Source organism: Myodes glareolus, chromosome 7 (genome assembly GCF_982192425.1).
Source record: "Myodes glareolus chromosome 7, mMyoGla1.1, whole genome shotgun sequence".
Classification (NCBI taxonomy): domain Eukaryota; kingdom Metazoa; phylum Chordata; class Mammalia; order Rodentia; family Cricetidae; genus Myodes; species Myodes glareolus.
The window spans coordinates 72,887,156-72,914,245 of NC_142032.1; the positions used below are offsets into that span (position 1 = coordinate 72,887,156).

Sequence of the window (27,090 nt, forward strand, 5' to 3'; positions counted from 1 at the left end):
TTCCCCACCCGATCTACGCCTCCGAAAGCTGTGAGCTCAGATAAATCACTCCGCCTTCAAGCGGTTTTCTGCCAGGTATTTTGTCACAGTTGTATGCCTAACTAAGATAGTCCTCTTTATTCAAATCAGTTTAACCTGCTTTACCCTACAGTACAGGCACATCAGTGAGGAAGGCTGCCTTTCTTATATCAGTTATCTACATCACATTTGGCAAATAGTTCTCTGAAGTAATTTCTGGCATGTAAAGTAGAACTTTGAAATTAGACATTTTGAGGTTTTTTTTATTTTAATGTTCAGTATGGTCTTTGGCAGTTCACAATATTGGTCTATAAAACACCCAGTCATACAAAATTGTTTGCAAAAGTTTACCCAAGTCAGGAATTGGATTAGAAATTCAGAAAGTTTAATGTTGCTTTGAAAAATACTTCTGCACAACAGTATCTCTCTCATCACAAAAAGAAGAAATAATATCTGATAAGTTGGTGGTTTGCTGAAAGCACAGATATTTTCTGTTTCCTTGTCGTAGATCTTCCAAAAAATCTGCTTTGAGCTTGTTAAGGTCTTCTGCTAGACGCTTCAAGTTATCAAGAGGTATTTTCTCATCTAAAATAAAAGATATTCTCAGATTATTTCTGTAAGTCAGTTTGGGCTGCCTATTGCCATCTGATTACATCAAATAGGCCAGATTCTCCAGTAAACAATTAGGTGCATTGTAATAATTTATGGACAAGAAATAACATTAATGTGATCTAGGAACGTCATCTAGACAAGAGCCACAATCAGTTTAAGTAGTTACTCTGGTGTATGAGCAGAAGACAAACAAAAAAGGATATATATTTTTAAGATTTTATTTATTTTTATATTATATATTATGTTTTTCCTGCATGTATATATGAGCATTCTACCATGCCTGATGCTCATAAAGGCTAGAAGAGGGCATAGATCTATTACTGGAGTTATAGATGAGCTGCCACATCAGTGCTGGGAACTGAACACAGGTCTGCAAAGAACAGCAAGTGCTCTTAACTACAGAAGCATCTCTCTAGCCCCCTAAAAAGAAGTTTTGCTTTGTTTTGTTTTGTTTTTTGTTTGTTTGTTTGAGACAGAGTCTCACTGTGTAGCACTGCCTGGCCTGGAAATCTCTATGTAGATCAAGCTGACCCTAAACCCTAAATTCACATCCTTCTGTCTCTTAAGTGCCAGGATTAAAGGCTTGCAATGCCACACTGGACTATTTTTGAGCCAGGATACCTCTTTTCCATCTTTTGCTTTGAAAAATAAAACGACAATTTGGTTTTTTGAAGCTGATAAATAATACATTTGAACAGCTGTCCCAAGTAACTTTTCTATGATGATGAAAATGTGCTACCAGGCACTGCCATATGGGTAGTGTTACTGAGCATCTGAAATTAGCTTTATTGAGATACAACTTACCATAATTGTGTCAGTGTAAAATGTGATGGTTTAGCTTGCATAGTGGCACACTCTTTTAATCCCAGCACTGGGGAGGCAGAGGCAGGTAGAGCTGTGAGTTCGGGCCAGCCTGGTCCACAGTGAGTTCCACAACAGCCTGAGGTACCCTGTCTCAAAAAAAGTAATGTTTTTTTTTTTTTAAGAATACTCACATATGTGCAATCACCAGCATAGTTACTTTTCCAACACTTTCACAGCTGAAAAGCAAGCTGTATCCCCTGACAGTCGCCCTTCCTAATCTACCGCTAATCCTTCTGCTGTGATTTCCAGCTCTGGATGTTCATATGACCTCTTCCAGTTGGGATGTTCTCAAGGTTCCCCATGTTCTCTCCTGGCCAGTATTCTAGTTCTTTTTGTAGCCACACAACATTCTCGTATGAGTGACCTCATTGTATTTCTCCATTTATAAGGTGATGGGCAGCTGGGTTGTTTCTACCTTTTGGCTGTTATGAATAGTTCTGCTATAAACAGGCATTGTATCAACATTAAGTTTTCATCTCTCTCAAACCTATCACTATGGAGCAGAATAGCTGGGCCACGTGGTAACAACCATTAGAAGAACTGCCTGGCTGTTTCCAAAGCAGCTGTGCATCATTCTGTATTTCCACCAGTAGGATGTGAGGGCTCTGATTTGTCCACATCTTCAACAAATCTTGGACCGTCTCATTTTGGCCATTCTAATGGCTGTGGAGTGGTATATCCTATGGTTTTGATCTGTATTTTGCTTTTCATTAAATTTTAACATGTCTTCATTTGAATGTTGATCCTCTCTGTATCTCCCTTGGGAAAAAGATGTCTATTTAGATATTTGTCCATTTTAAGATTGGGTTACTTGTGTGTTACTGTACAGTAAAGAGTTCTCTATATATTTATATTTATATATTCAAGTTTCTCATGAAATATTTGCAAGTGTTGTATCCCATATGTGGGCTGTCATCTCACTTTCTTGATGGCAGAGAAATTAAATTTTTAGTTTTATTCAAGCACACAATTAGAAACTAGTACCCACTTCTCTCCTCTCCAGAAGAGTCTGCATTTTCCCAGTGGGTGGGAATGGTAAGTGATTTGGGCATAGAACAGAACAAGAGGCAAATGGCTGAGAAAAAAAATAATGGTTTCTGCTTTGTTCTAATTATGCTGCCATTTCTGTTCCAATCCTGTTAGAAGTTTTGGATTGTAATTCATTAATGAGTGGCAATGGTATTCTAAAATGAGAAAATAAAACATTCCATTAAGTATGAGGATATGTTTGTGAAACTTGTTTCCACATGTGCCTCAGTTTACATACTATATCACACACTGTTGGTATGGTTAACATTCCGTCCTTTTCAGTGTCCTCAGCTGTTATGAAGTTAACAGTAAAGGCGGGGCATATAACAACAGACTGGAATCAGAATTAACCTCATCTCAGGTTGCCCTCAAATTTAGCAGCTTCTTCAGCCTTGGGAAAGTTACTTGATTCACTGTGAATCTCCATTTTTTTTTCTCATTTATAAAATTACACCAACCTTACATGATTGTAAAGAGTAGCATATCAAAGGAGTTAAATGTTAGCTGCTCTTTTCTTTTTAAAACAAATTTTAAACATAATGTGGAGTTAAAAATTTAAAACTTAAAGCAATTATTGAAAAGCTATACTTACCACATATCTGAAACTATTTTTAAATACTATTCCTATTTATAATAAGTGACCTTGTTCAAATTCCATGCTTGTCTGACCCCTGACCCTGGAGTACCTTTAAGCCATCTCTCCAGCACCCTAATTACTCTTAAAAATAAATTTACTTTAGAGGACTGACATATATTCATATAATTAGTTACCTTTTGTCTGTCTTCTCACTAAAATAATCTGCTTCCTATTGATTTTCTGGTATCTAAGGAAAAATCTAGTGGAAAAAAAAGACCACTCAATAAAAATGAATGAAATGGATAAATACCCAGTTCCAGGGGATGGTCTAGCTATGTAACCATACAGCAACTGTTAAGCTGAAATGCTGATACTAAGCTCTGGTGTCAAGGAAATGGCCGGAACAGAGAGCACCCCAGCCACTAAAGAACCAGACCACATACCTTTGGCTTCCTTCATTGTCTGAGAGATGGTTCTGCGGAGTGTTTCATCAGCTTTATGGAGGATGTTAGTAGAACAAATAATTCTGTCTGTTTCCTGTGTAATATAGACATTGTTACTGGGAATAGTTTATAAAATAAATGACCAAGGTCTAGACTCATTTGAAGGGACCAAAAGATAAGCCACAGTGGCTTTTGTGTTTTGTTTTGTTTTCCTCGTAGGAGACCCAAATGAATCATGCCCAGTTGTAAAGTTGCTGGTGAGTGTGTAATAACTGGCTTTCTAGAAAGAAAACCTTCCTCCAACCTATATGTAGTGTTTCTGTGCTTTGATGGTGTAAACAGTTCCATCACTGTCCACTTTCAGTCACCAATGTAAGGTTCCGGCGTTTCTGAACGTTTACCATGGGGATTTGACCAGCAGGCACAGGCCCTCAGCAGCTCATCGAGTGGATGTCAGAAGCCAGAGGCTGGTGCGGTGCCATCCTGCTAACAGTCTGTCTTTCACTTTTCTATTGCTATCAGCTCAAAATGTCTCCCTGCAAAAAAGCTATTCCTTCTCATTGGCACCAAGTCTGACTGGCGTATTTACCTTTTGTTCCGTATTGTCCTCAACACATTTTATGGGATTTTCCAAAGCAGTAAGCAACAAATCAGTCACCTCCAGGCTATAGAGAAAGTGAGATACAGTATAATCAATCTTTCTATAAAACATTTGCTTTTTAAAGAACCTGCATTAATAATACTATATTGGATGCAGGAGAGCGAAACTGTCATTCAGGGTCCTTATTGAAAGGGAATAAACATAGTGATTTGGAAGCCATCTTCCATTTGTAAAACATTAAGTGAAACTCAAATTAGAAACCATTCCTACTTCATAAAAGTCCAATTTACAACCTAGACTATAGGCTTTTAAAACTATTATAGTCCCTAAAGAAAGTTATTGTTTACTTCTGGCTTCTGCTTATTTACTAGATAAGGACTAGCAAATTTCCTCACTTGCTAAGGGTCCCTAGAGAACGCAGAATTCATTCATTCAGTAAATATATATTGAACATCTCATATGTAAACATTGTAAAGCTACATTTGTGAAACTGCTAATCTAGGGGTATAGCAAAATGCCCAATCACTCTAATCCTGAAAATGGAATGGACTGCGACAGGTGAACCACTGAGCACAAATGTAACCCTGGACAGTGTTAAGTGGCTAAGTGAAGACAACAGAGCGATTGTGCTGAGAGACTGGGTAGTCAGATAGCCATTACTCCAGTTAGATGGCTGAGCCAGCCAGTTAGCACAAACTGGACCACAAACACCAGGGCCCGAAAAGAACAAGCTTTTTGTGCCCAGAGCATAGGAGGCTGGTTTGGGGTGGTGGCAGGATGATTATTAGGACATGTAAGTCATAAGTAGAAGTTGGGTTTTACTTAGAGTACAGGGGCCAGGGGTGAAGTTATAAGCCAGTGAGTGTACAATGTAACATCTCCACCTTGATCTTTCTCATTTGGAGTTCAGGCTCTAGAATGTGACTGCACTGGGTCCCATGGTTCTGCCACTTGCTTCCTGGGCATGTTACTTGATTTACCTGGGCCTTAGTTATCCCAGCATAAAATGGAATTTTTATGCAATTTTTTTAACCCTTAAAGGGTTGTGAAGATGGAATAACACTGTAAAGTGTCCAGAAGCACAGCCAGTATGTAGTATGTACCAAGTAGTTACTATTATTTTATAAGCCAGGATAAGTTACATTTATTATATTAACTCTCAGTTTGTAGTTTTCAAACTCCATACTTGACACTAACCCCAATCAGTTGCCCTGGGGCTATTGCATAGGTACAAGTGACCAAGTTCATAAGATCTGGGGCAAAACCGCAAATTACATGTAAGTCATAAGTAGAAGTTGTCATATGAAAGTAACTACAGAAGCCCACACTCTGCTGGCCTGCCTCTCATTGGCGTCGAGGAAGTGAAGATCAACTGATACCATTCTAACAGTACCTCAAGCAGCCACTTACTGCCAGAGGAAGAATATACACAGGTGCCTCAGAAAGAACAGCAATCCGTTGATGATGTACACACACCTACCTACAATTGCAGAAATTGGGAGGCTGAAGTAGGATCATGAGTTCGGGACCAGCCTGGGCTACATATTGAGACCCTGTTTTAGAAAACTGGAAACCTTATCAGTGGCTTATTTCATGAACTGTATAAACAATAGTAATCTAAGTGCTAGTTCTGTTTTGTTTTGGGTATGTGAAATTTATAAACTATATAGAAACTATACAGAGAAATCTGTCCAAGGAATGAATCTATTTTAAAACCAGCATGATACAATATCCCTAAAGGTGCAGCAGGAGCAGTAATTTCTTGGCAGTAATCAACAGCTGTCTAACTGGACTTAAGGTCCACTCAACAGGCAGGAAATCAGGCCTGGTACTGGAAACCTGGGACTGGTGAGGCTATGGCCCTTAGAAGAGAACCTGCTGCCACCACTTTAGTAAACGAACATAGTTTCCCAACAGCATTCTAGACTCTTATCCTTATACTCACACAGAAGTGCAGCTTTCACCCCTCATCACAGAAGTTTCTCTTTCCAGCCAATTGAGACCAACAAGAGCGATCTTGTTGTCTGGCCTCAGTGGACACATCTACAACATAACTGCTGTACTCAGGGTTCAGGTAACATAGAAGAGGAGACAGAAAGATCCTAAGAGCCAGTGGACCAGAAAATGTGATGTGAGATTATGTCTCCTAGCAATGACAGAGAAGCCACACCCATGATTATCTTAACGACACCAGTAGACACGCTAACTTGGAAGGGGGAATTCTTATGGGACCTGGCCCTAGACAAAGAACTATAGGTAACTAATGATTGCTGAGAGAGACAGAGAGAGAAAATTAATCTTTCCTAGGGATGAGCCCCCTAACTGCAATACCAAGTTGTGAGCCTTGAAATCACATATATACAATCAACACTAAACAGACTCAGCAAGTTGTATTTATATACTGTGTATATATATATATACTTATATTTATACACACATACATGTACATATGACAATAATAATTTGAAGCCATGAATTTGAGAAGGAATGGGGGGAAACAATGGGAGGGGGGAGGAAAGTGAGGAAATTTCAAATATTTATACACATATATATATGTATATGTAAAACCAAGCTTAAAAATTAAACCAAAAAAATGCACACTGTATCTTAAGATCGACACTGTTCAACAGCAGTTTGTAGCCATATGAGACTATATTAAATTGACTAAAAACTTAGCTATTCAATTACATTAGATACAGTTAAGCATTCGGTAACACTCATGACTAGCTGCTCCCATACTAGACAGAGCAGAGAACATTTCCATCATTCATGAAACTTCTAAGAGAAATATACTGCTCCAAAATTTCTCATATCGCCAATGGAAACCAAGACACCAGAGTCTGCAAGCTTCACATACACATGGGCAGGGTAACCAACTATCAGTGTTCTAGGACCATTGAAAACCCCTTGTTAGTTTCATTACAACTTAAAACTTTTTGGGAGTACTAGACTTCAAGCTATGGCTTTGCACAAGATATGCAGGTGCTTGACCACTGAACTGTACCTCTAGCTCAGATCTATAGGAAAACACTTCACAACCTATTTAGGCAACTTTAACAAGAGTACCAAAAGACAGGGTTTCTAACTAGAATGGCTGGTCAGCAAGCCCCACCCAGTGCTGGGACCACAGACATGAGTAGCTATGCCCCACTTTATCAGTACTGGGGATCTGAGTTCAGGTCCAGTGCAGTAAGCTTTTTACTCACTGGGATATCTACCCAGCCTGAGACATTACAAGTTGAACAGTTAAAAGCAGACATTTATAAAGAAACTTGGATTCAAATCTCAGCTCTTCTCTTCTTCCACACAACTCCCCAAGGCCTGTGGGCGAATGGCCAGTCCCATACAGTTAAGCATGTTTTACAGGGTACCCACGGGAGAACACTAAGACGATGTAGAGTAGGTTACCTGGCCTCCGAGGAACATGATGAACTCTGAATTACGAGACTGTTGTGTTCCCAGGCATTTTTCTCACCGTTGGGCTTTTCTATCTTGCTCTCCATGAGGCGGATGGTCTCATTAGGTAGTGGCTGGGGTCTCTGGCCATTCCTCAGCAAACATGTTTCCAGGGGACAATCTAAAAAGAGCTGGCAAAAGCCCAGTGAATCTGAAAACAGGTTTAAAATTACCAAATTACTGGCCTGTGTCTCGAGAAATGTGAAATAAATATATACTAGTCCCACATGAAGCAGGGAAAATTCCATTTGCAATACTGAAAAGCCACTTTAAAAATCAAATCCATATAGACCTAATTCAATTAAATGGTCACTAAAGGCAGCTGTGATTTCATATATGTGAATTGATGCTTCCATGTATAAAAAGAATGTCTTAATTACATTTCCGAGCCAGTTGGTAGACTTCATATCTCATACTTTGGTAATAAAAGTTGTCATCTAACACCAAAAACAAACGTCTAGAAACAGCTGTTTTTGCCAAGAGGTGGCAAGGCTGAGCCTCATGCGCTGCAGAAAAGATCAAATCCTGTTTTTTTAAGCAAGTTATAAAATCTTCCCACATGGTTTCAGTCCTGTTGGGTGGGGCAGACATCTGACCGCCACTAATGATCGCGACGAGGAAACATTCCAGGTGCTTTAACAGTTCTTGTCGAAACATTTTCCACTGGGATGGCTACAAAACAACAAAGAATTGAAATTTATTTTAGGCTTTAGCCAACAGGCTGGTCATCTTGCTTTATTGCCACCCTGACCACATTTAAAATCTCAGCCCCACAGTACTGAAACATTTGAAGTTCTCAACAGACACTTTGTTTCTCATATCTTCCTGTCTCCATAGATCCTGCACCCTCTGCCTAGAGTATCCCCAGTGCCCGCCAGAGCTGTGTGAAGCCTTCTCAGACTCGACCATGTAGAAGGCAGTGCAGCCCCGTTCTGTACATTGTCCCTACTCTATCGGGGCTTCCATCAGTTATCTGGATATAGATAGATCACCTTCATAGCGCTCCCCGCCAGATCACGTGGCCTCCAGCAGAGGCTGGCAGGTGTTCCAGAAATGGATGTTCAGCGAATGAATGAGGGAGTGAACACATGAGCATGAAAGTCCTTTACCACACAGGAGAACAAAGAAGCCAAAATCAATATCCTGCTGAACTAAAACAACCTAAGATGTAACAATGTTGGTTTGTCCTTGAAATGAAAAGGGGTACCAACCGCTATATAAGTCAGTTGAAGGTCCTCTGGCCAAGATGCAAAGACATCAAGCTCACAGCAACTGGACTGTGAGATTGGGAAAGATGGCAGGAACAGATAGGAGGGAGAAAATGAGGAGCCGGAGAGTACACGTGATCTTGTTTTGTGAGGGGTGGTGGGGGAAAACTGTGATTCTGAAGTCAAGGCTGGAGGAAATACAGAAGGACCGGAGATGAATCCTTCTCTTGTCTTGTCCACACGAAAGCACACCAGACAAACCCACCGAGAAGGAAATCTGTGCCACTTCCTACAGGGTGGAGATTTTCTAATCACAGTGACCAAGAGGGGGAGTTTTAATCACAGTAATAAGGTGAAGGAAAAATAATCCAGATCAGTAACTTTTATCTTTATCCAAAGCGGTGAGAATACTATCATACAAGTAACTCCCGATTACAATACTGTTCCCCGCCCCCACAACCAAAACTGAAGCAGCAGACCAATTCTAGAGAAATCTAGAATTTTTTCACATAATGAATACATATGTCTTTGTATATATTTATCTTTGTACATACTTACAGAATGGAGTCATCTTATTTGCCTTTAATTCATGAGACACTCAAGCACTAACCATCAAATGTAACAATTTAAGATTTCAGAAGATCCCAGAAGCCATTGCTGTAAAGTATGCAAGTGGAGACTGGACCCTGCTCCACCATGTGGTCTGCTTCCGTGTACGACTACCAGGGGTGCACCTCACTGGGATCTAAGTGCAGGGATTAAGAAGTATATACTTGGGGCACACAATTCAAGTCTATTTGGCTGTCAACCCAGAAAGCACTACCTTTTCCAATACTGTGGCAGACCAACCCTGGAGGGACCTAGAAATTTGTCATTTATCTTTTTTTTTTTTTTTTAAAGAGATTTCTTCCTTTGACTAAGGAAAAACTACCCAAGGGATTGTTATCCAGAGGTAGACTAGGACATCCCATCTTTAAACTAAACTCTGCCATGGGATTTGGAGGTGGCACCTGTGGTCCCAGATACAGTAAGAGGCGGGGCCAGGATGATCCTTGAGCGCTGGAGTTTGGGATCAACCCGGGCAACATAGCTAGGCCTTATCTTAAGCGCCTCTGCATAGAATAAGCAATATGTGAACGGTCCAAACTTGCATAAAACCTCTACAAAGCATGGCTCTCAGCGCTGTATAGTATTATTCCAGCAACGTCTCCTAGACACGACCTAACCAGCTCCCTTCTCGATCAGGCTTCCCCTCCAACACAGGCACTGTTGGGTCAGGATCCAGGGCGGCTCGCCGTCAACAGCCCACAGCCCCACTGCTTCTGCCGGGTCTGCACACCCGCCCGCCCCCTCCCGGTGCTGACCCGAGGTAGTGTGCCAGCGTCATCCGGGAGCGCGGGGGGCAGCACATCGTCGTAGGAGAGGACGCCCACGGCCCAGCCCCTCTCCTGCCGCAGCCGGAGGGCCAGCGCACGCGCGAAGGTCGACTTTCCGGCCGCCGGCAAGCCGCAGAGAACGCACAGTGCCAGCTTCGGCCGCCGGTCAACGCTGACCTCCCCAGCCGCCGCCACAGTTTTCATGTCTTCCTCTGCGGCCTACAGAAACCCTTGCGCCTGTTGCGCACGCGCTCTGCACCAGCATCATGCTGCGCCCTCTGGCGATACTGGAGGAACAAGCGAGGATGCGGGTCCGGAAAGGATGCCTCGTTCCAGGTGCCTTCTGGACCAAGTGAATGACTGGTGTCAGCTGTCCCTGACGCCAGTACCCCAGACCCGGGAGGCATTGGCGCTTCTTTTTGTACCTTCTGGACACTCTTAAAGGGCCCCTGAGTTAGGTTTACTACCGATAGAATCACCCTTCTTGCCCCACCTTCAAGCCATTAGGGCTTTGCATTTTGGTTTGGTTACAACGAGGTTTCTCTGTCCAGGAAAGTCAGAAGAGAGACTTGAAACTTCTTAAGGAAGGCTCTGAGGGTAATGAGCGGGGAGTCAAATAGCAGGAGGAGAAGCGAGGACAGTCTATTTTCTGCCGTTCCTGGGCTTGATTAGTGCAAGGGTTGAGTGTTCGTTATTGAGTCTTGGTGCCGCCAGGCGGCAGCAAGGGAGAAGAAATAGACAGGAAACACACATCCTTAGATCTTACCTCCAACACATGCAGGAAGAGAAAGAACATAGGGATTATCAATGGATTAAAAAAAAAAAAGTGGTAGCGATCTGGGAGCTGGGACACAAGCCTATCATCCCAGCACTTGAAAGGCAGACGCAGGAGGAGCAAGTGTTCGAGATGTTCTACATGAGACCCTCTCTCAAACACCTTAGCCCTCCTAAAAAACACAAACCGCCAAGAACTACTAAACAAGGGAAATGTTGTCTGTGTGGTGTAAGAAATATTGAATTCAGAATTATTTGAGCTGCTTCCCCATCTTTGCTGCTTTTTATAGGGGTATCAACAAAACGTCGTCTTGATTCCTCCTTTCCACTCCAATTACATCCCATCAATTCCCGCAGGCAACCAATGAATTTGTGACCGGCGAGGGGAGGGGGAAGGGCAAATATATCTATGTGGTTCCACCTTGTTGGGACATACACTCCTGGGTAAAAGGCAGGTATATTTATTCACTAAGATCTCACTACTTAAAAATTAAGATGGTCTAAATGATTACATATCAAAGGAAGGTGATTAAGAAAATGGTCTTCTAAAATGTACCTTTCAAATATGTGTTGATTCATATTCTGAAGGCAGGGGTTTTTTTCTTTTTTTCTTTTTTTTTGTGCTATTGCCAAGTTTAGTCTCTAACTTGTGGGCTTAAGGGAACCTTCCACCTGTCTCCCAAGTAGCTAGGGACAACAGGCATGTACTACCATGCCCCACTGAGTACAGATTTGGAATAGTCTCTTAGGGGGAATAATGAGTTCTTATGTATCAGTAAATTATAGCCATTTAAAATAGGTAATCAAAACCCTGATTTGTTTAACTTAATATTGGTTATTGGTGGGAGGTTTCTGACCTTTTTTTCATAAAGAGGGTCTCACTATGTAGTTCTGGCTATATTGGAACTCACTATGAAGTCCAGGCTGGCCTTGAACTCACAGAGGGCTGCCTGCTTCTGATTTCTGAGTGCTGGGACTAAAGGCATAGGCCACTATCTCCAGCAACTAACAAACATTCTTAATGCTTTCAAAAGGAAAGACAAAAAGAAGATCCTTTGCAATTCCTTACATATTAAAATTGAGGTCAGCTTTGAACCATAACCACACAGCCTTCTAAAAGAACCTCAGATATTCACCATTTTTGCTTTGTTATGCTTCTGTGATAAAGCTGCTACCTCTAACAAGTCCATACAGTAGAACTGTTCTTAACTTCACAAGCACAAAACAATTCCTTATCAGCAAGCACATAGCTGGAAGGGGAAGCAAATATGGAAACTGGCCAAGCCTGGGACTGCAAGTTCTTCAAAGATTGTAATGCAGCAGAGGAATCAATTCCATTCTATAACAGAGATTCAAGCTTGGCTATGAATGATAAAGGCTTTTTTGTTTTGTCTAAACTATTGGAAAGAAATAGTGTTCTGGGAGGAGGCGACTGGGAGGAAGGTGGGATCAGAGTTCACCAGGTGTGGTGATGCCGGCTCAGTCAGCAGCATCAGTCATTAGAAGGGACGGAGGGCAGAGGGCAGAGGGCAGAGTAGAGGATGACATGGAGGAGATGAGAATAGGGTCCTGGCTTGGCAAAGAAAAGCCCAGGATGGTTCAGATGAAGGTAGTGCCTCAACACATGACAAGCAGAGATGAAAACAGATAATAGCTTTGGAGGAAATGAAGAAATGGTGATTTATTGGCAGGAGTCTTTATGACAAGTATCTTTAGTTTTCTGATTCATCACCCTTATTTAAGTAAAAATCTACATGGTATTAATCTTGTGTACAAAACTGCAACTTAGCGTTTCTAGAGTATACTTCCCTTTGGAATGTCTACAGATATTAACCTAATTCATGACCAGAGGAAACAGGAAGTACAGTGTGACAGGCCAAGACAATGCAGAGGTTCCTCCACCTTGTACTCCTGCTGAGGCCGGTTCCAGGTATAGCTGGAATCTGATCTTGACAGGGACTCCCACAGAAAACTACCCGACTCTATTCTAGGGACCAAAGGTCAGAAGGTCCTAGCTAACTTATCTTAGCTTTTGTTAAAACTGCTTGTTTGTGCGGAACCTCCTCCAGCTAACATTCACCTTAGCTGCCTGTTTGTGCAGAACCCCCTCCGATAGCTAAACGCTTATCTCAGCTTCTGTTAAACCTGCTTAAGCTGCAAAGTCCCATGCAGCTGCCGAGTCAGATGCCTCAACTTTCAGGTTTCTGCCCTTAAAAACCTGTGTTCTGGACACTTGGGGTCACACCTTGGTCCCAGTTGGCTGGAATAAAAACTTTGAACCCTGTGACATACAGAAGAGGAATGATGACAATTTAGAATGTGTGAGTTCTACAAAATCCTCATATACTGGGTCTTTGAACTTTAAAGGTTGCTATTTCTGGATTTTGTTTCTATTGGTCTTTGATTTTTCTTTCAAACTTGATGAATGCACTTTACATACACCCTGGTGACTGCCTATAGAAAATTACATTCAACCATCTTTTTCTTGTCAGAAGACACATTTTTGGACAGGGTTACACATACAGACTAAAGTGGAAATTAAAGGAAAGCCTTTTTTTCTGAGTGATGAACTCTGAGATAAAACTAGGTTATGGGTGAACAAAACTACTCTCCGGAGACTGTATGGCCTCACACAACTTTGAAATTCGGGTATTCCACATTTCTTTGTAGAAATTTTAACATCTTTTGGGGTGGGGGAGAAAACTCGTCTATAACCCCAATGATGTTAAAATTATATACACAAGACACTTGAGAAAGCCACCGGAGGCAGACAACACCTAGCTTTCTTTTCTGTGGGTTCTATAAAGTTTCAAGTCCCACTTGTTCCCACAGAAAACTTGACAGAAGAATCTATTTCCGCAGAGATCGAGGCCCATTGCCATTTCTTATCAAGGCCAAGAGTGCAGAACATTAAGGTACAGTCTAGGCTTTGAGTCCCCTGGACGTTTCTTAACCTTAACGTTAAGAATTCTGCCATTTAGGATGTGCACGCCACGTTCCAGCTCATTCCTGAGGTCCAGAGGCCTGATCTTAGGGCCACCATCGGTTCAGCTGTTTAATGCCTTCTGTCACCCAATAGTATTCTGCGGTGCTAAACACAGAGCTCCACACTTTCCTCCACAGCCCACTGGGGGTGACGTGCGGATAGGAATAACACCATCAACCTTGGTCGCATTGCCCCAAATGCGGCCCGCGCAGCATATGCTCCACAGGCTGGCGTAGGAAGGGCCCGGCGTCCTCTCCCGAGGTTCTCAGATTGAGAGCTGGTTTTAAGGTGTCTTCAACCAAGACTATCTGCTCTGGGACTACCCCAGGGTCCCCAACCCGCCCCGTCCGCCCCCAAACTATCGCTGGTCCGCTGGTTGGGTCACCATAGCCAACGTCAGAATAAACATCTTGGTTTTCGCGTGCGCACGGCACCTGCGACTAGAGCGAGGAAGACACCAGCAAAGTCCTCAGTCGCCTCCCGCGAAGATTTCGAACAAACTTCTGGAAGGCAGATAATATGCGCATGCGCATTTATGGAGGTTGGTTTCCCGGGGTTTGAAGAAGCCGAGCGGGAGGGGCGGGGGCCGCGGGAAAGAACCGGAAGTTGTACTGAACCTTCACCTTTGAGGCACTGAAGGAAACGCAAGCTCCGCGAGAGAGGTTCCGGCGCTGCCTGGGCTGGAGGATACAGAATGGAGACGGCGACCGAAGGCCCGGGACTGGACCGCGGCCCGACGCTGACCTCGTCCTGGGATGCGGCGTGCGGGGCGCTGACCCAAAGCCTCCTTCTTACCCGGTTTGGGCCAGATTCCCAGGACTTGAACTTCGAGCAGCTGCTGGCGCCGTCAACTCCGGGGTGCGCCAGGCTGGGGCTGGGTGACAGCCACGCTGCCGTGGAGTGGGGAGGAGGACGGGATCCGAGCGAGGCCGTGGGACCGACCGGGGTGGGTTGAGGGAGCGGGGCCGGGAGGTGAGCGAGGCTGCGGGCAGGGGCTGCGCGCTGGGCCGAGAGGCCTGGAAACGCCGATTCAGGATCCCGGAGTCAGCGGGGACACCGCCACAGGCTCCTGTTAGAATCCTCCTCGCCCCCACTCCCGAAACTAGCCAACCTTCTATTCAGGGGTATAGGAGCAGGACAAGTCCAACCATAAAGAACCACGCACGGCAGCTTGGAGAAAGGCACATCGTTGTTCTTTCATTACACACTGTGAGCTCTTTTAATGGACTGCGAATGAATTAGAGATTTGAGTAGAATGGCCACGGTCTAGGAAAGGTGGAATGGAATGCCCTGACCTCAAGCCATCGATCCTTATGAAGCCCTTGTTGGTGCGGGGAAGGTTCTTGGCCTAAGGGCAAGTGGAAGTGAGTTCGAAGAGGTGGGTTACGGGTCTACTCAGAAAGGTTCTCTGTGCGATGTTTTATCGATTTCCTTCTCAGCCCGGATCTGGTGAGTCTGAAGAGCAGCCTGAGCCCCCGAGATGAAAACCCTTGCTTCCTTTACCTGAAGTGTGGGCCTAATGGGGGTGAAGAAATCCTTTCGGTTGGCATTCTGAGTTCAGCAAGAAACATGGAAGTGTATGTAGGAGAGGAGTATTGTGGAACCAGTCGAGGCAAGAATGTCTGCACTGTCCTGGATGACAGGTTTGTGACTTGTCCAGGTGAAAGCGTTTATTTGAATCAGTGTCTTTATTCTTGACTCTTTCAACATTTGTAGATCTTCTAGCATTGACACCAGGAGTTAGGGGAGAGAAGTTAAAAACATGCTTTAACTTCACCAATAGATCACTAAGCCTTCGAAATTAAAAAGACAGGGCAGATGAGTGGGCTTATAAATATGGAAATTTAGGACTAATTAACTGGAAGTGAATTGGTAGGGCACTCATAATTAGTGGAAGTGTTTTTATTAAACTAAAGCCCTGGTAAGTATTCAGCCAGCTGTGGTGGTGCATGCCTTTAAGGAGGATCTCTGTGTCTACAAAGCCGGGACTGCTACACAGAGAAACCTTGTCTTGAAAAAACAAACAAACAAAAGAAAATATTCTTGTGTCTCTTATTTAATTCAGTGGGGTCTGTTTTACAACAGTTAGGCATTCTGAAACCCTGAATATATATATATCTCCTTCTAAATAGTGTATCAGCCGAAGACCGCCACATCAGCGTGCTCATAATCTCATATAAGATGGACCATTTCTGATTTTTTCCCCTTAACTCTTTTCAAGGTTCTGCCCAAATCTATCCTTAATGTAACCCAAACTCTGTATGTCCTATTTATGTTGGAAACAATAGTTGTGTTTACAGAACTCTTAAATATGCCGTGGGCTCCTTTGGTTTGTTCTCTCACGTAGCTGGCTCGTGAGGCACAGCTCCTCCACGTGTTGCTGCCCAGTCAGAAACCTCAGACTCCCTGTGCCTGCCTGGGAAAGGGGAATCCCAGGACACCTTTGTTTTTAAGTATGTATGAATGCTTACAATCATTGTCTGTTAAAAATGGATTCTTTTATTTTAGTGAACACGAAAAGATTCTTTTGTACAAAAAATACCTAAAATTGGAACCTCCCACCCATGCTTGTAAAATAAAGGTAAGTCATCACTAAATTTTAAGATTTAAAGTTAAAATCGGATTGTTTTAGTTCTATACATGCTTATGTTCTCTTGGTTTGGCAGTACAGTTAGTCCGACTTGATCCCTAGGTTTAGTTCAGAAATGCTTAGTTAGCTTGTAAAGGCATATTATTTTCTGATAGTTATCAATCCCTTGATAGACGTTAAAATTATCTTTAAAGTGGGGTAATTTATTAGTTATAGAAAATGTTTTATTAATATAGTAGTACTATATTTTGAAACCTTGTGAAACTCTGCTAAGAACATTTTAAAAATCTTTCTATAAGACTATAGTTCCACAAAAGGCAGAAGCAAAACTGACCGTGTATGTAACGAATGACGGGAAAACTCAAATAAGAGCCGGAAATTTCAAGGAATTTGGTCTGTTGTCTTCAGTCATAAAAATATTCTTGAGATAAACATTAATAATGCTGTCAGTTTAGGAATAGGTACTGAGTTGGAACACTCAAGTCATGTTATAAAAACGAATTCGACTCTGTTGGCAATGATTGCTTTGACCAATGCCAGCTTTTTTAACTCTCTACTTCATGAGAAAAATTAATGGTCCCTAGAAACCAAATTCTTGCAATTGTTTTATCTCCAAAGTTATGTGCTTGTTATCCCAGAAGACAGTAAGCCTCAGTTTTCAGACAAGCAAACAATAAATGACTTTTGTTGAAGAGCACAGTTCACAGAGCTGTTTATTCCGTCAGTCTAAACAGAATAAACGAATAGCTTGTAAAGGCATTTAAATGAAGTGATTTAATTCATCTAGTGAATAGGTCGTACCTGTTGATAACAGATACTGCCCTAGGCATTTAGAAGTATCAATAGTAAATTTAAGTGCTGCAGGACGATGGTGTGCACACCTTTAATCACCTTTAATCTCAGCAGAGGCAGGTGTATCTCTTTGAGTTCAGGACTACACAAAGAAACTCCCTTGAAAAACAAAACAAAATGGAGTGCCAGTCTCTATGTTGCTTATAATTTAGTGGAACAAGACAGATGATCATCATATTTGCTGATTATTTATTATTTACTATGACACACACACACACAGAGAGACCCTGTCTAAAAAAACAGAGATAAACTGTAGTCACTGATGAAAAAGCCTCATATGAAATGTCTTTTGGTTCAGAAACATGCACAGCTAAACTGTCAGAGTGATGAGTGTGAGTTAATGACCAGCACTGACCTTGCATGCCTGTGTGAGACCCTGGTTACTCATCTCTCACTACCCCAAAGTGAATGGGAAGATACCATATACAAAAATGGAAAATCTATGGTGATAAAAGCCAGGGGAGCTGGGTTCCAAACTTGACTTACACACCTGAGTATTCTTCACCCCATTATAAACTCACCCTGAATTCCACTTTATATACTACTACTAGCTATTACGTATTAAGTAGCTCTGCCATCACAGCCCTTCATTATCAGAAGACTGGATTATGTTTAGGAATTAGGTAAGTGCTATATGGTCATCTGGACAGTTTTATTTTATATTAAATAATATTAAAGCCAACTGGGGGATGCTAGGATCAAGGGATTTTAGGTTTCTTTCTCTTGGTGATACAGAGGACTCAGACTCGGGGCCTTGAGCACGTCAGTCAAGTGCACTGCACTGTCCGCCAGCCAGGTGTGGCTTAGTTTTAATTCCTTAACTAAAGGAAGCTTTCGTATTCTCTGTTGATCTTATGACTTGGGAAGAATTTCTTTATTTAAATAGTTGGTGTTTGCCTCATGATGCATTTGAATTTATTTTCTAACTTTGACGACTATAGAGAAACTTTAAATGCACTTTGAGTTAATTTTTAGACTCTTGAATGCCCTGTCTTGTTTTGGTAATACTAAGAAGTTACCTTAAGTGGTGGTTGTTTTTAATACTACTGTTATTTCCTGGAATGTTTTTGTTTCATGATAGTTGCTGTCCTTCGGTGAAAAGCAGTGTGTGCTCATCAGTAAAGTTGTGGTGCACGTGAGACCAAGGTCAGCAAATCCTTCACCAAGCTCTTCTGCTCTAGGATCACGGATAGACCTCGACAATATCCAAACCATAATGGAGTCAATGGGATCAAAGTTATCTCCTGGAGCTCAGCAGCTGATGAATATGATTAGGTGTCAGCAGCAGGCAAGTAGAGATTGATTTTATTAAATTTTAAAATGCTGGTTTGGTGGTTCAGTGGGTCAAAGACTCGCTGTATAAGCCTAATGACCTGAGTTTGATGTTGTGAAATAATCCTTTTGTACATTGTGGAGATTTGTCACTCAGGTTGGTTTAATAAAAAGCTGACTAGCCAGTAGCTAGACAGGAAGTATAGGTGGGACAGCCAGACACAGAGGAGCCTGGGAAGAAGGAGAGTGGAGTTAGGGAGAAGGTCATAAGCCAAAGGGGAAGTAAACAAAACGGGCTGGAGAGGTAAATGTTGCGAGCCGTGGGACAGCACATAGTTTAATAGAAGTGGGTTAATTTAAGCTCTTACATTTTTTTCTGGTTTTATTATATTAATAATTTTTTTATTCCATGAGTTCCATTCAAAGGAAATTATTTGATAAAAAATATACTCTCAAGCATAGACACATATACATAAAAATAAACAATTCTAAAAGAAAATGATCAACTATTATGTCTAATGTTATATGTTACTGCCATAAGGAAGCCTTTAGTAGTGAAAACATTACAGCCTGTTAGTATATTTTGCTGTCATAGTAGTGTATATTTTAACATGTTCCGTATGAAAAGTTACAGTGAAATGATTGACAGAAGCTTAGGTTTATGTCCCAGCACTGCCACTTGCTGTCTGGCTTCTGTGGGCAGGAGCCTTTCACCTTGGTTTCCTCTCTAACATTGAACAGTAGCAGCGTTCTTCATGGGGATGCATTGAGGATCAATGAAAGAGTGCAGAGTGCCTGACTTCTAGCTGCCACTCCAAAGCTCAGCCTTCATTCTTTAATATTTGCTTATTTTCCTTGCTCAGAATTGTCTTCCCATTGGAGATCAGCTTCAGTCAGTGCTGGGGACCACAGGCCACAAGCATCTGATTGCGCTGCAGTCCTCACCTTCTTCAGGAGTCTTAGATAAAGCGTCCTCTACACCGTTTCCTCTTAGAACTGGATTGACACCTTCAGCCATCACTGAAAATTTAAAGGCTCTTATTGATAAAAGCACGCAGCCACCTGGAAAAGGAAATACCACAAACCACGATGAGTGCCACCTTGTGCCACAAAACCATTCCCTTCTTGAAAGTGATCTTAAAAATGCAGTCTCTTCTTTCTTACCGAAGAAGGCAAGTGGCAACTCAAATGTGCCCAGCTCTGAGTTGCTGCCTTTTCTCCAGACTTTATGTAGTCAGGTCAGCCATCTCCGTGTGGGACATAATGCCAAGTGGCAGGAGAAGAGCTGCAAGCCCCGAGAGAGCACTGCTGGGGTTTCGTAAGTATTTTATTTAAAGCAAATACTGTTGAGACTTGGTAAGCGAAGAGTCACATGGAGGGAAACAGATTTGCCTCGGGGGCACTAACTGGCGAGGTGTTTCCAGCTCTTCCAGTTCTTCCTTGACACACTCACTAGGAATGGAGCAGAATGGACTGCACCAAAGGGAGAGCCTAGAATTGGTGTTGCACAGTCTCAGGCATTTGTGGAAGATTATAGCCATCAACTAAGGGGTGCATTAGAAGGCCATGTGCATGAATTAGGAGGAACTGTGAGAATTTACAAGTTTTGACAAGGTATGCTATGCATGCCATTGTAACAAATTACCTTTGTAGCTTGTGTTTGTTCCAGGCTACATTTATAGTCAAAACAATAGTAGGCTGGGAACTATTTATAGTGTAGAAGCTCTTCTCCTCTGCTCTCAACCCGTTCTCTGTGCAGCATCTGTTTGCTTAGGATGCCAAGTAGCATGTTCCTAATCCTTTTCATAGATATCGTTTGTCAAAATAGTGTTCTAGTCTGAAATACAGAACTCTGGTCATAGTTCACATGAACCATCTTCCTCTGCTATTTAATCTTAATTTAAAGTTTACATCTGAAAATGGTGCTTGGATTAGTTTGGAAGAAAATATCCCCAACCACCAACATGATTACATCAGCACTTAGTATAAGTTCTACTGACAATAGCAGAAGTTTTATTCATGTTTGTGAAAGAGTCACAGAAATAGATTGTATCAAGTCATTTAAAAAGCCTCATCAAATTTAAGAGGACTGAAATCGGAGAGAGTATTTTCTCAGGCCATACAGAAAGATAAGAAATCATTTAACGGTAATGGAAAGACAATAGGAAAATGTCCAAACACTTGATGATTAAACAACGCAGTTTATCTATTGAAGAAGTCTGGGGTTTGGAGAATTGCTCAGTTGGTGGAGTGCGTGCTGTGCAAGCATGAGGGCCTGAGTTTCAAACCCTGTGTTTAAAACACAGAAGCCTGAGTGTGGTGGTGTACACCTGTAATCCTGTTATCCTGTGCTGGGGAGACCCAGACAGGAGGACCCCTGAGGATTGCTGGCTAGCTAGTCTTAACTAAATCGTCTTAACTAAATCGGTGAGCTCTAGGTTCTCTGAGAGACTGTCTCAGCAAATAGAATGACAGAGATAAACATCCATGTCAGCTTCCTGCTCTCTAGGCTCATGTACACATACACATATGCATCCACATGAACATGTGTACAACATACACATCACACACAAAAGAAGTCTCAATAGAAATATTTTTTAAAATATATAAAGCCGAGTAAAAATGCAGAGATAAGTTTGTGAGCTGTATCTAAAAAGTGAAGAAGGCAAGGGTTTGTAGCATCATCTGTTGCCTTAGTGAAGATGGCTGTGAGGACAGTGGCACAAAGCTACTACCCAAAAAATGACATAAGGGCTGGAGAGATGGCTCAGCAGTTAAGGACATTTGTTGGTTTAATTCTCAGCACCTGCATGGCTTACAACCACCTGTAACTCTAACTAACCCCAGTAGTTCCAGTGCCCTCTCCTGACCTCTGCGGCCACTAGGCACACACATGGCACATATATATACATACAAGCAAAACACTCATACACATAATAAGAAAATTTAAAAATGTAAGCAATGAAATAGATGGTTTGAATAGTTTTAAGCCATTAAAGACTGAATTCAAAGTCCAGCGGTGGCGCAAACCTTCAGTGGTAGCGTTCAGAAAGCCAAAGGAGGATGTTCATAAACACAGGGAAGAAAATAGTGAAATAAAAAGGTGATTCTTTGAAAAATTCATGAACGTTGATGACCTTCTAACAAGACTAGAGAATAGGGGAGAGGATACAGACTGCCAGTGTGAGGTGCAGTGGAAAGTTTCACTAAGAGCCTTGGTAGTCAGGGGGTGTGGGAATAACTTCATGCTCACAATTTTAATAACTTAGAGGAAATGGATTTACTTTTTTTCAAACATTTTATTTTATTTTTTGTTTTATAAATAATACCATTCAAAGTTTCCACCTCCTCCCATTTCCCTCCCACTCTCCTACTTACCCTCCTCCCTCCCCCTCCAGTCCTAAGAGAGGGCAGGGTACCCTGCCTTGTGGAAAGTCCAAGACCCTCCCTCCTCCATCCAGGCCTAGGAAGTTGTGCAGACTAGGATCCCCAAAAGCTAGTACCTTTTAAAAACCATAACCTACAGATCACAACACAAAATAGATAATGGAACGACCCTATAACCACTAATACTACTGAATTTGTAATGGGAGGGTGTTAAAGTGTGGATGTGGTGTGTGTCATCATCCCATCCCCCTCCCCCGTATTGAAGGCTTGATTTCTACGTTGTGGATCCAGTCATTGAGTCATTGGAACATGAGGGACTGGTGGAGTTGTACTTCTTTAGTGTTTGAAGATAGTAAGAATGGAGCTTTGTTGGAGGAAATAGGTCACTGGGGCATAACTTTGGAGAATGTCTGATCCCGGGCCCCTCCCTAGTTCTCTTCTGTTTTCTGGTTGCTATGAGGTGAGCCCCTTTGCTCTGGCACACACTCATCTCCCATACTTTCTGGCCCACCCCGGGCCTACAGCAATGGGAAAGCAGGCTGTAAAACTCTGAAACCAGGAAGCAAGCAACCCTGGAAACTATTCTCACATACCATCACAGAGATGGAAAGCCAATACAGCATGTTCATGGGAAAAATATACTGGCCTAGGTAGTTCTACTGAAGAATTCTGCCAAACATGTAGAGAACAGCATTTTTTACATAATCCAGAAAATCAAAGGGGAATAAAAAGACTTCTTATTTTATGAAGCTACTGTTACCCTGGAACCCCAACTAGATGCTAAATAACTTGAAATACATAAAATATATGTAAATACATATTTAAAAATCTATAAAATAATTGTACATAGCTGACAAAATAGGATCTGTGAACTGAAAATTATAAAATATTGATAGAAGAAATTTTGAGAAGGCTTAAGTCTAAAATAATGTAGAGACATGCCATGTTGTAGAGTTACTCAGCATAGTAAAAGCAGCAGTGCTCCCCTAATTGATATATGTGCTTGATGTACTTCATGTTTAAAAAGAATAAATCATTTCATATTTCAGGATGTGGTAGAGCTGTAGCATCAGGTACTAGCAGGCAGTGGGGCACACAGGTGGATGGGACAGAAGCACAGAGGGCTTGGCAGCATTGCGGTTCAGTGCAGGAAGAGCAGTCTTAACAGGTGGTGCTAAGCCATTGTGATATCAACAGGTAAAAATAAACCTCATACCTTCTATGAAAATGAACACTAATGGGCCATACAGCAAAGAGTAAACTGAAACTTTCTAATATATGGGAGGAACCCCTGGAGTCTGAGTGAAAAATGCTTAGATACACCATCAAAAACATGATCAATAAACAAAAAATGATGTGTAGGCTCTAGCAAGATGTCAGACTTACGCCTGTGGAAGACCCTCGTAAGATAATTTAAATATAAACTGGAAGAAAATATTTCTAAATCACAAATTCAACAAATGACTTGTTCCTAACATACAAGAAATCACATAATTCAGTGTTTAAAGCTTAAAAATGCTCTCAAGCACATGGAGAACTAGATCTCTCACAGCTTGTTGCTGGGATCATAAAATGGTACAGTCACCCAAAAACATTTGGCAATTTCATTACTGCATGTATATTATCATATGACCTGACAGACATATTCCTCAGCTTTTATCCTAGAGAAATGAAATTTTATGACCATATAAAAATCAGTATACAGTCGTTCTTGGATGCTTTATTTGTTTTGCTTTGATTTGTTTTGAGACAGGGTTTCTCTGTGTAACAGCCCTGACTGTCCTGGAACTCACTCTGTAACCCTGGCTGGCCTCGAACTCACAGAAATCAGCTTTCCTCTGCCTCCTGAGTGCTGAGATTAAAGATGTGCACCACTACTGCCAGGAGAAACTTTATTTGTAATAATTCTAAAATGGAAACACCAAACTATTTTGTAACAAGCAATTTAAGAACTGGTATATCCATAGCATGGAGTGGTAATCAGCAGTCAGACAAATAACAACCTGAATGGCTTTTGGGTGAATTATGATGAGGAACAACAGACCGTGCGGCCACATGGCAGATGGTAGAGACATACTAGTAGGAGTTGGGAAAAGGAATGGACAAAGGGATGACAGGATGAATATCTTTGTAGTCACAGGTTCTGCGTCTTGACTGGTGGTGTTGGGATGAACATTGTGCATATGATAAAATGGCACAGAGCTGTACGTACATTTTGTATAAATATTAGTGTGCTGGTTTTGATTCTGTTTCATAGTTAGGAAATAATAAAACCATCATATGTTAATATAAGTATGAAAAAGAAGCAAATTCTTTTAAGACTTTAGTAAAAATTATTTTAATTTGTGAAAACTTTTATTAGCTTTTGATGACTATAATCTTCTAAGTGTTACCTTATAACTTATAACTAGTAAGAACACTGAAGGCAAAGCAAGTTAATGTCTGAAATGCACGTTTATATACTAAATCCACTGTATTAGGGCATTTTAGGAGGAGAATTTACTGCCGCCAATTCTGTGAGTTATTCGAGCACAGGTTTTACATCTCACGTGCATTTGGAAAGTGCCGCTGTGTGTTCACACGAGCATAAGGATGAAAGAGTCAGATAACATCATTCTATTAGTGCAGACATACTTTAGACTTTATTGAGTTCCCGGAGGAGAGAGCACCAGGTTTTTAGGCCCCTCTGTGAGGCTCCCTGTTCTGGTGTTCATTGACTATAACAGCCCTTTCCTGAAGGCTTGTAGTTTATTTCAGACAGATTCTCATGTAGCCCAGTGTCTTAGTTACTTTTATTGCCATGACAAACACCATGGCCAAGTTCAACTTATAAAAGAAAACAGTCTGGAAACTTATGGTTCCAGAGGGTTAGAGGCTATAATCATCATGGTGGGGAGCATGGCAGCAGGCAGCAAGCAGGCAGGACATATCAGTGAAGCAGTAACTGAGAGCTTACATCAGAGAGCAAGCTAACTGGGAATGGTGTGGGCTTTTGAAACCTCAAAACCCACACCCCCAGTGTCACACCTCCACCAACAAAGTCACACCTTCTAATCCTTCCCAAATAGTTCCACTAACTATGGACCAAACATTCAAATATATGAACCTGTGGGCGTCATTCTCATTCAAACCACCACACCCAGGCAAGTCTCTGATTGACCAGTTTGACCATGAACTTTGATTCTCATGGTTCATTTCCCAAGTGCTGAAATTACGGGTGTGTGTTATACTTTGTGTTGGTGTGTGCTTGCAGGTGAAACCAGAGGACAACATCAGGTGTTCTCAGAAGCCATCCTTTTGAGATAGAGTCTTTTGAGATAAGGTCTATCACTGCAAACTATACTGGCTGGCTAGTGAGTCGCTAAGATCCTTTTGTCTTTATGTACCCAATTCTGGGATTTTAAGTTCACACTACCATGGCTGCCATGTGTATGTGAATTTATGTAGTAAATATTCATGTTTGAGGGTGTACATGCAAGTGTGTGTAAACTATGGGTGGAAGGGAGTGGTCAGTTTTGGGTGTCTTTCTCAATCATGTCCTACCTTGGGTTTGAGGCAGATTTCTTATGGTATCTGGAGCTCCCTGATTTGGTAAGGTTATCTGGCCAGTCAGATGTCATCTCTCTGCCTCCCCTGCATGAGGATTATAGGCACAGGCCATAGCACCAGGTTTCTTACAGAGTATGCTGAGGGTGTGAACTCAGGTCTTCACACCTGAATCTCTTTCCAAACTGAACCATTCCCCCAGCCCCAGCTTTCAATATTTTAATTTTAATTTTAATGTTTAATTTGTCTTCTAGAATCTATGATCTTCTTGCTTGCAGGGCAGTTCTTCTAGACTGAGCTGTCTCCGTTGCCACCACACCTGATCTTATGCAGTGCTAGGGATTAACTCAAGGCTTCTTATATGCTAGAAAAACCTCCAGCAGCACAGCCTCAGCCTCAGCTTGTTCTTTGATTATCTGTGCTTTCTATCGTTCTCAGTTGTCTAACTAGACAAAGCAGTTAGTAGGAGGGTGCTGCGCATTGGGCACCGCGGCCACTGTTGTGACTTTTAGAGCTGGAGTGTGCCATGGGGAGGGTAGCTGTAGAGACCAGTGCAGTGTGTAGCTTGGGTGCTCTTTGGCTAGCTCAGTTTGTTGCTTTTGCCACCTTTATATAAAGAGAAAATTGATAGACTTTACTTTTTTATTTTTAGGATGGAAGAACAGCCTGTTTGCTCCTACTTGGAAAAGGTTCTTTCTAAAAACATGGAGCTCATGGAAAAGAAGCTTATGGACCACATCGATGAGAGGATCTGTCAGCTCCAGGAGCACATAGATGCTAAAATGGCTTTGTTAGTGGACTTGCTGCGAAATCCCAACTCCCCACCCCCAGGGATGCCGCTAAGACACTATGACTCCAGAGAAAGACTTTCCAATGGAGAGAGATAAGCTATCGACATACCCAATTATTGCAGATATTTATTACATATTTATTACAAAGCCCAAATCCAAAAAGGTTATGAAAATCAAGTCTTTAATGTCCTTTGAAGGATTGTTGTCTTACATGGCGACCTCAGTGCTCTTTTTAGTGCACTTGTTACTGTAGACCCGGGTCTACACCATCAGCCACCCTGATGCAGTCATAAGTTATTTTGCTTGCTATATTTTTCACTCTTACAGAAGTGTACTTGTATTGCTCGAGTTTTTAGGATATGTAAAGACTTCTAATGCAGTTCATTGGTTTGTATTGTATATGACATATGTTTGAAGTGGATTTTTTTATTTATACAGATACCTGTGAAATACAGTCTCAGGAGTATGAAAAGTAATGCTATGATTTTTTTTTCTAATTTTCGGGAAGTTGGATACCCGGACTCTTTCCTTCGGATCGCCAGTTTACACTTCATGCTGTATCTGAGATGACTGTGTGCCGTGTTGGGGCAGTCTGGGGTAGTTTACACTTCATGCTGTATCTGAGGTGACTGTGCAGTGTTGGGGCAGTCTGGGGTAGTTTACACTTCATGCTGTATCTGAGGTGACTGTGCAGTGTTGGGGCAGTCT

General features: G+C 41.9%; 2 protein-coding genes across 7 annotated transcripts; one reads left to right on the plus strand and one right to left on the minus strand.

The window, feature by feature from the left end:
• Positions 1 to 260: 260 nt before the first annotated feature.
• Pstk (phosphoseryl-tRNA kinase) lies at positions 261 to 10,440 on the minus strand. Of its 6 annotated transcripts, XM_085693225.2 has the most exons (8): positions 10,173 to 10,294; positions 8,812 to 8,996; positions 8,593 to 8,703; positions 7,981 to 8,272; positions 7,553 to 7,751; positions 4,133 to 4,208; positions 3,544 to 3,637; positions 261 to 603 (listed from the first exon to the last, which is right to left on the minus strand). In XM_085693225.2, exons 3-8 carry the CDS (start codon positions 8,596 to 8,598, stop codon positions 404 to 406), a joined length of 867 nt encoding a protein of 288 aa, XP_085549351.2. In that variant the 5' UTR covers positions 8,599 to 8,703; positions 8,812 to 8,996; positions 10,173 to 10,294; the 3' UTR covers positions 261 to 403. The 6 variants fall into 6 exon arrangements, with proteins under 6 accessions (XP_085549351.2, XP_048311153.3, XP_048311151.3 ...); XM_048455196.3 differs by lacking the exon at positions 10,173 to 10,294 and having other exon boundaries at positions 8,812 to 10,147; XM_085693223.2 differs by lacking the exons at positions 8,593 to 8,703; positions 8,812 to 8,996 and adding an exon at positions 1,435 to 1,580 and having other exon boundaries at positions 382 to 603; positions 10,173 to 10,440.
• Positions 10,441 to 14,592: 4,152 nt separating this feature from the next.
• On the plus strand, positions 14,593 to 26,858 carry C7H10orf88 (chromosome 7 C10orf88 homolog). The gene is made up of 6 exons (XM_048455191.3): positions 14,593 to 14,802; positions 15,384 to 15,587; positions 16,453 to 16,525; positions 18,468 to 18,674; positions 19,522 to 19,976; positions 26,244 to 26,858. The coding sequence occupies exons 1-6, from the start codon at positions 14,639 to 14,641 to the stop codon at positions 26,476 to 26,478; spliced, it is 1,338 nt and encodes a 445-aa protein (XP_048311148.3). The 5' UTR covers positions 14,593 to 14,638; the 3' UTR covers positions 26,479 to 26,858.
• Positions 26,859 to 27,090: the final 232 nt, after the last annotated feature.

Bases quoted from the DNA above. Each gene is read 5' to 3' on its own strand.
- Pstk (XM_048455193.3), bottom strand. From the start codon at position 10,388: ATGAAAACTGTGGCGGCGGCTGGGGAGGTCAGCGTTGACCGGCGGCCG. The intron at 4,209-7,552 runs GTAACCTACTCT...CTTTCTCTATAG, and splicing joins TCATGTTCCTCGGAGGCCAG to CCTGGAGGTGACTGATTTGT. The intron at 3,638-4,132 runs GTAAATACGCCA...TATATTACACAG, and splicing joins AGGACAATACGGAACAAAAG to GAAACAGACAGAATTATTTG.
- C7H10orf88 (XM_048455191.3), top strand. From the start codon at position 14,639: ATGGAGACGGCGACCGAAGGCCCGGGACTGGACCGCGGCCCGACGCTG. The intron at 14,803-15,383 runs GTGCGCCAGGCT...TTTCCTTCTCAG, and splicing joins CTGGCGCCGTCAACTCCGGG to CCCGGATCTGGTGAGTCTGA. The intron at 15,588-16,452 runs GTTTGTGACTTG...CTTTTATTTTAG, and splicing joins TGCACTGTCCTGGATGACAG to TGAACACGAAAAGATTCTTT.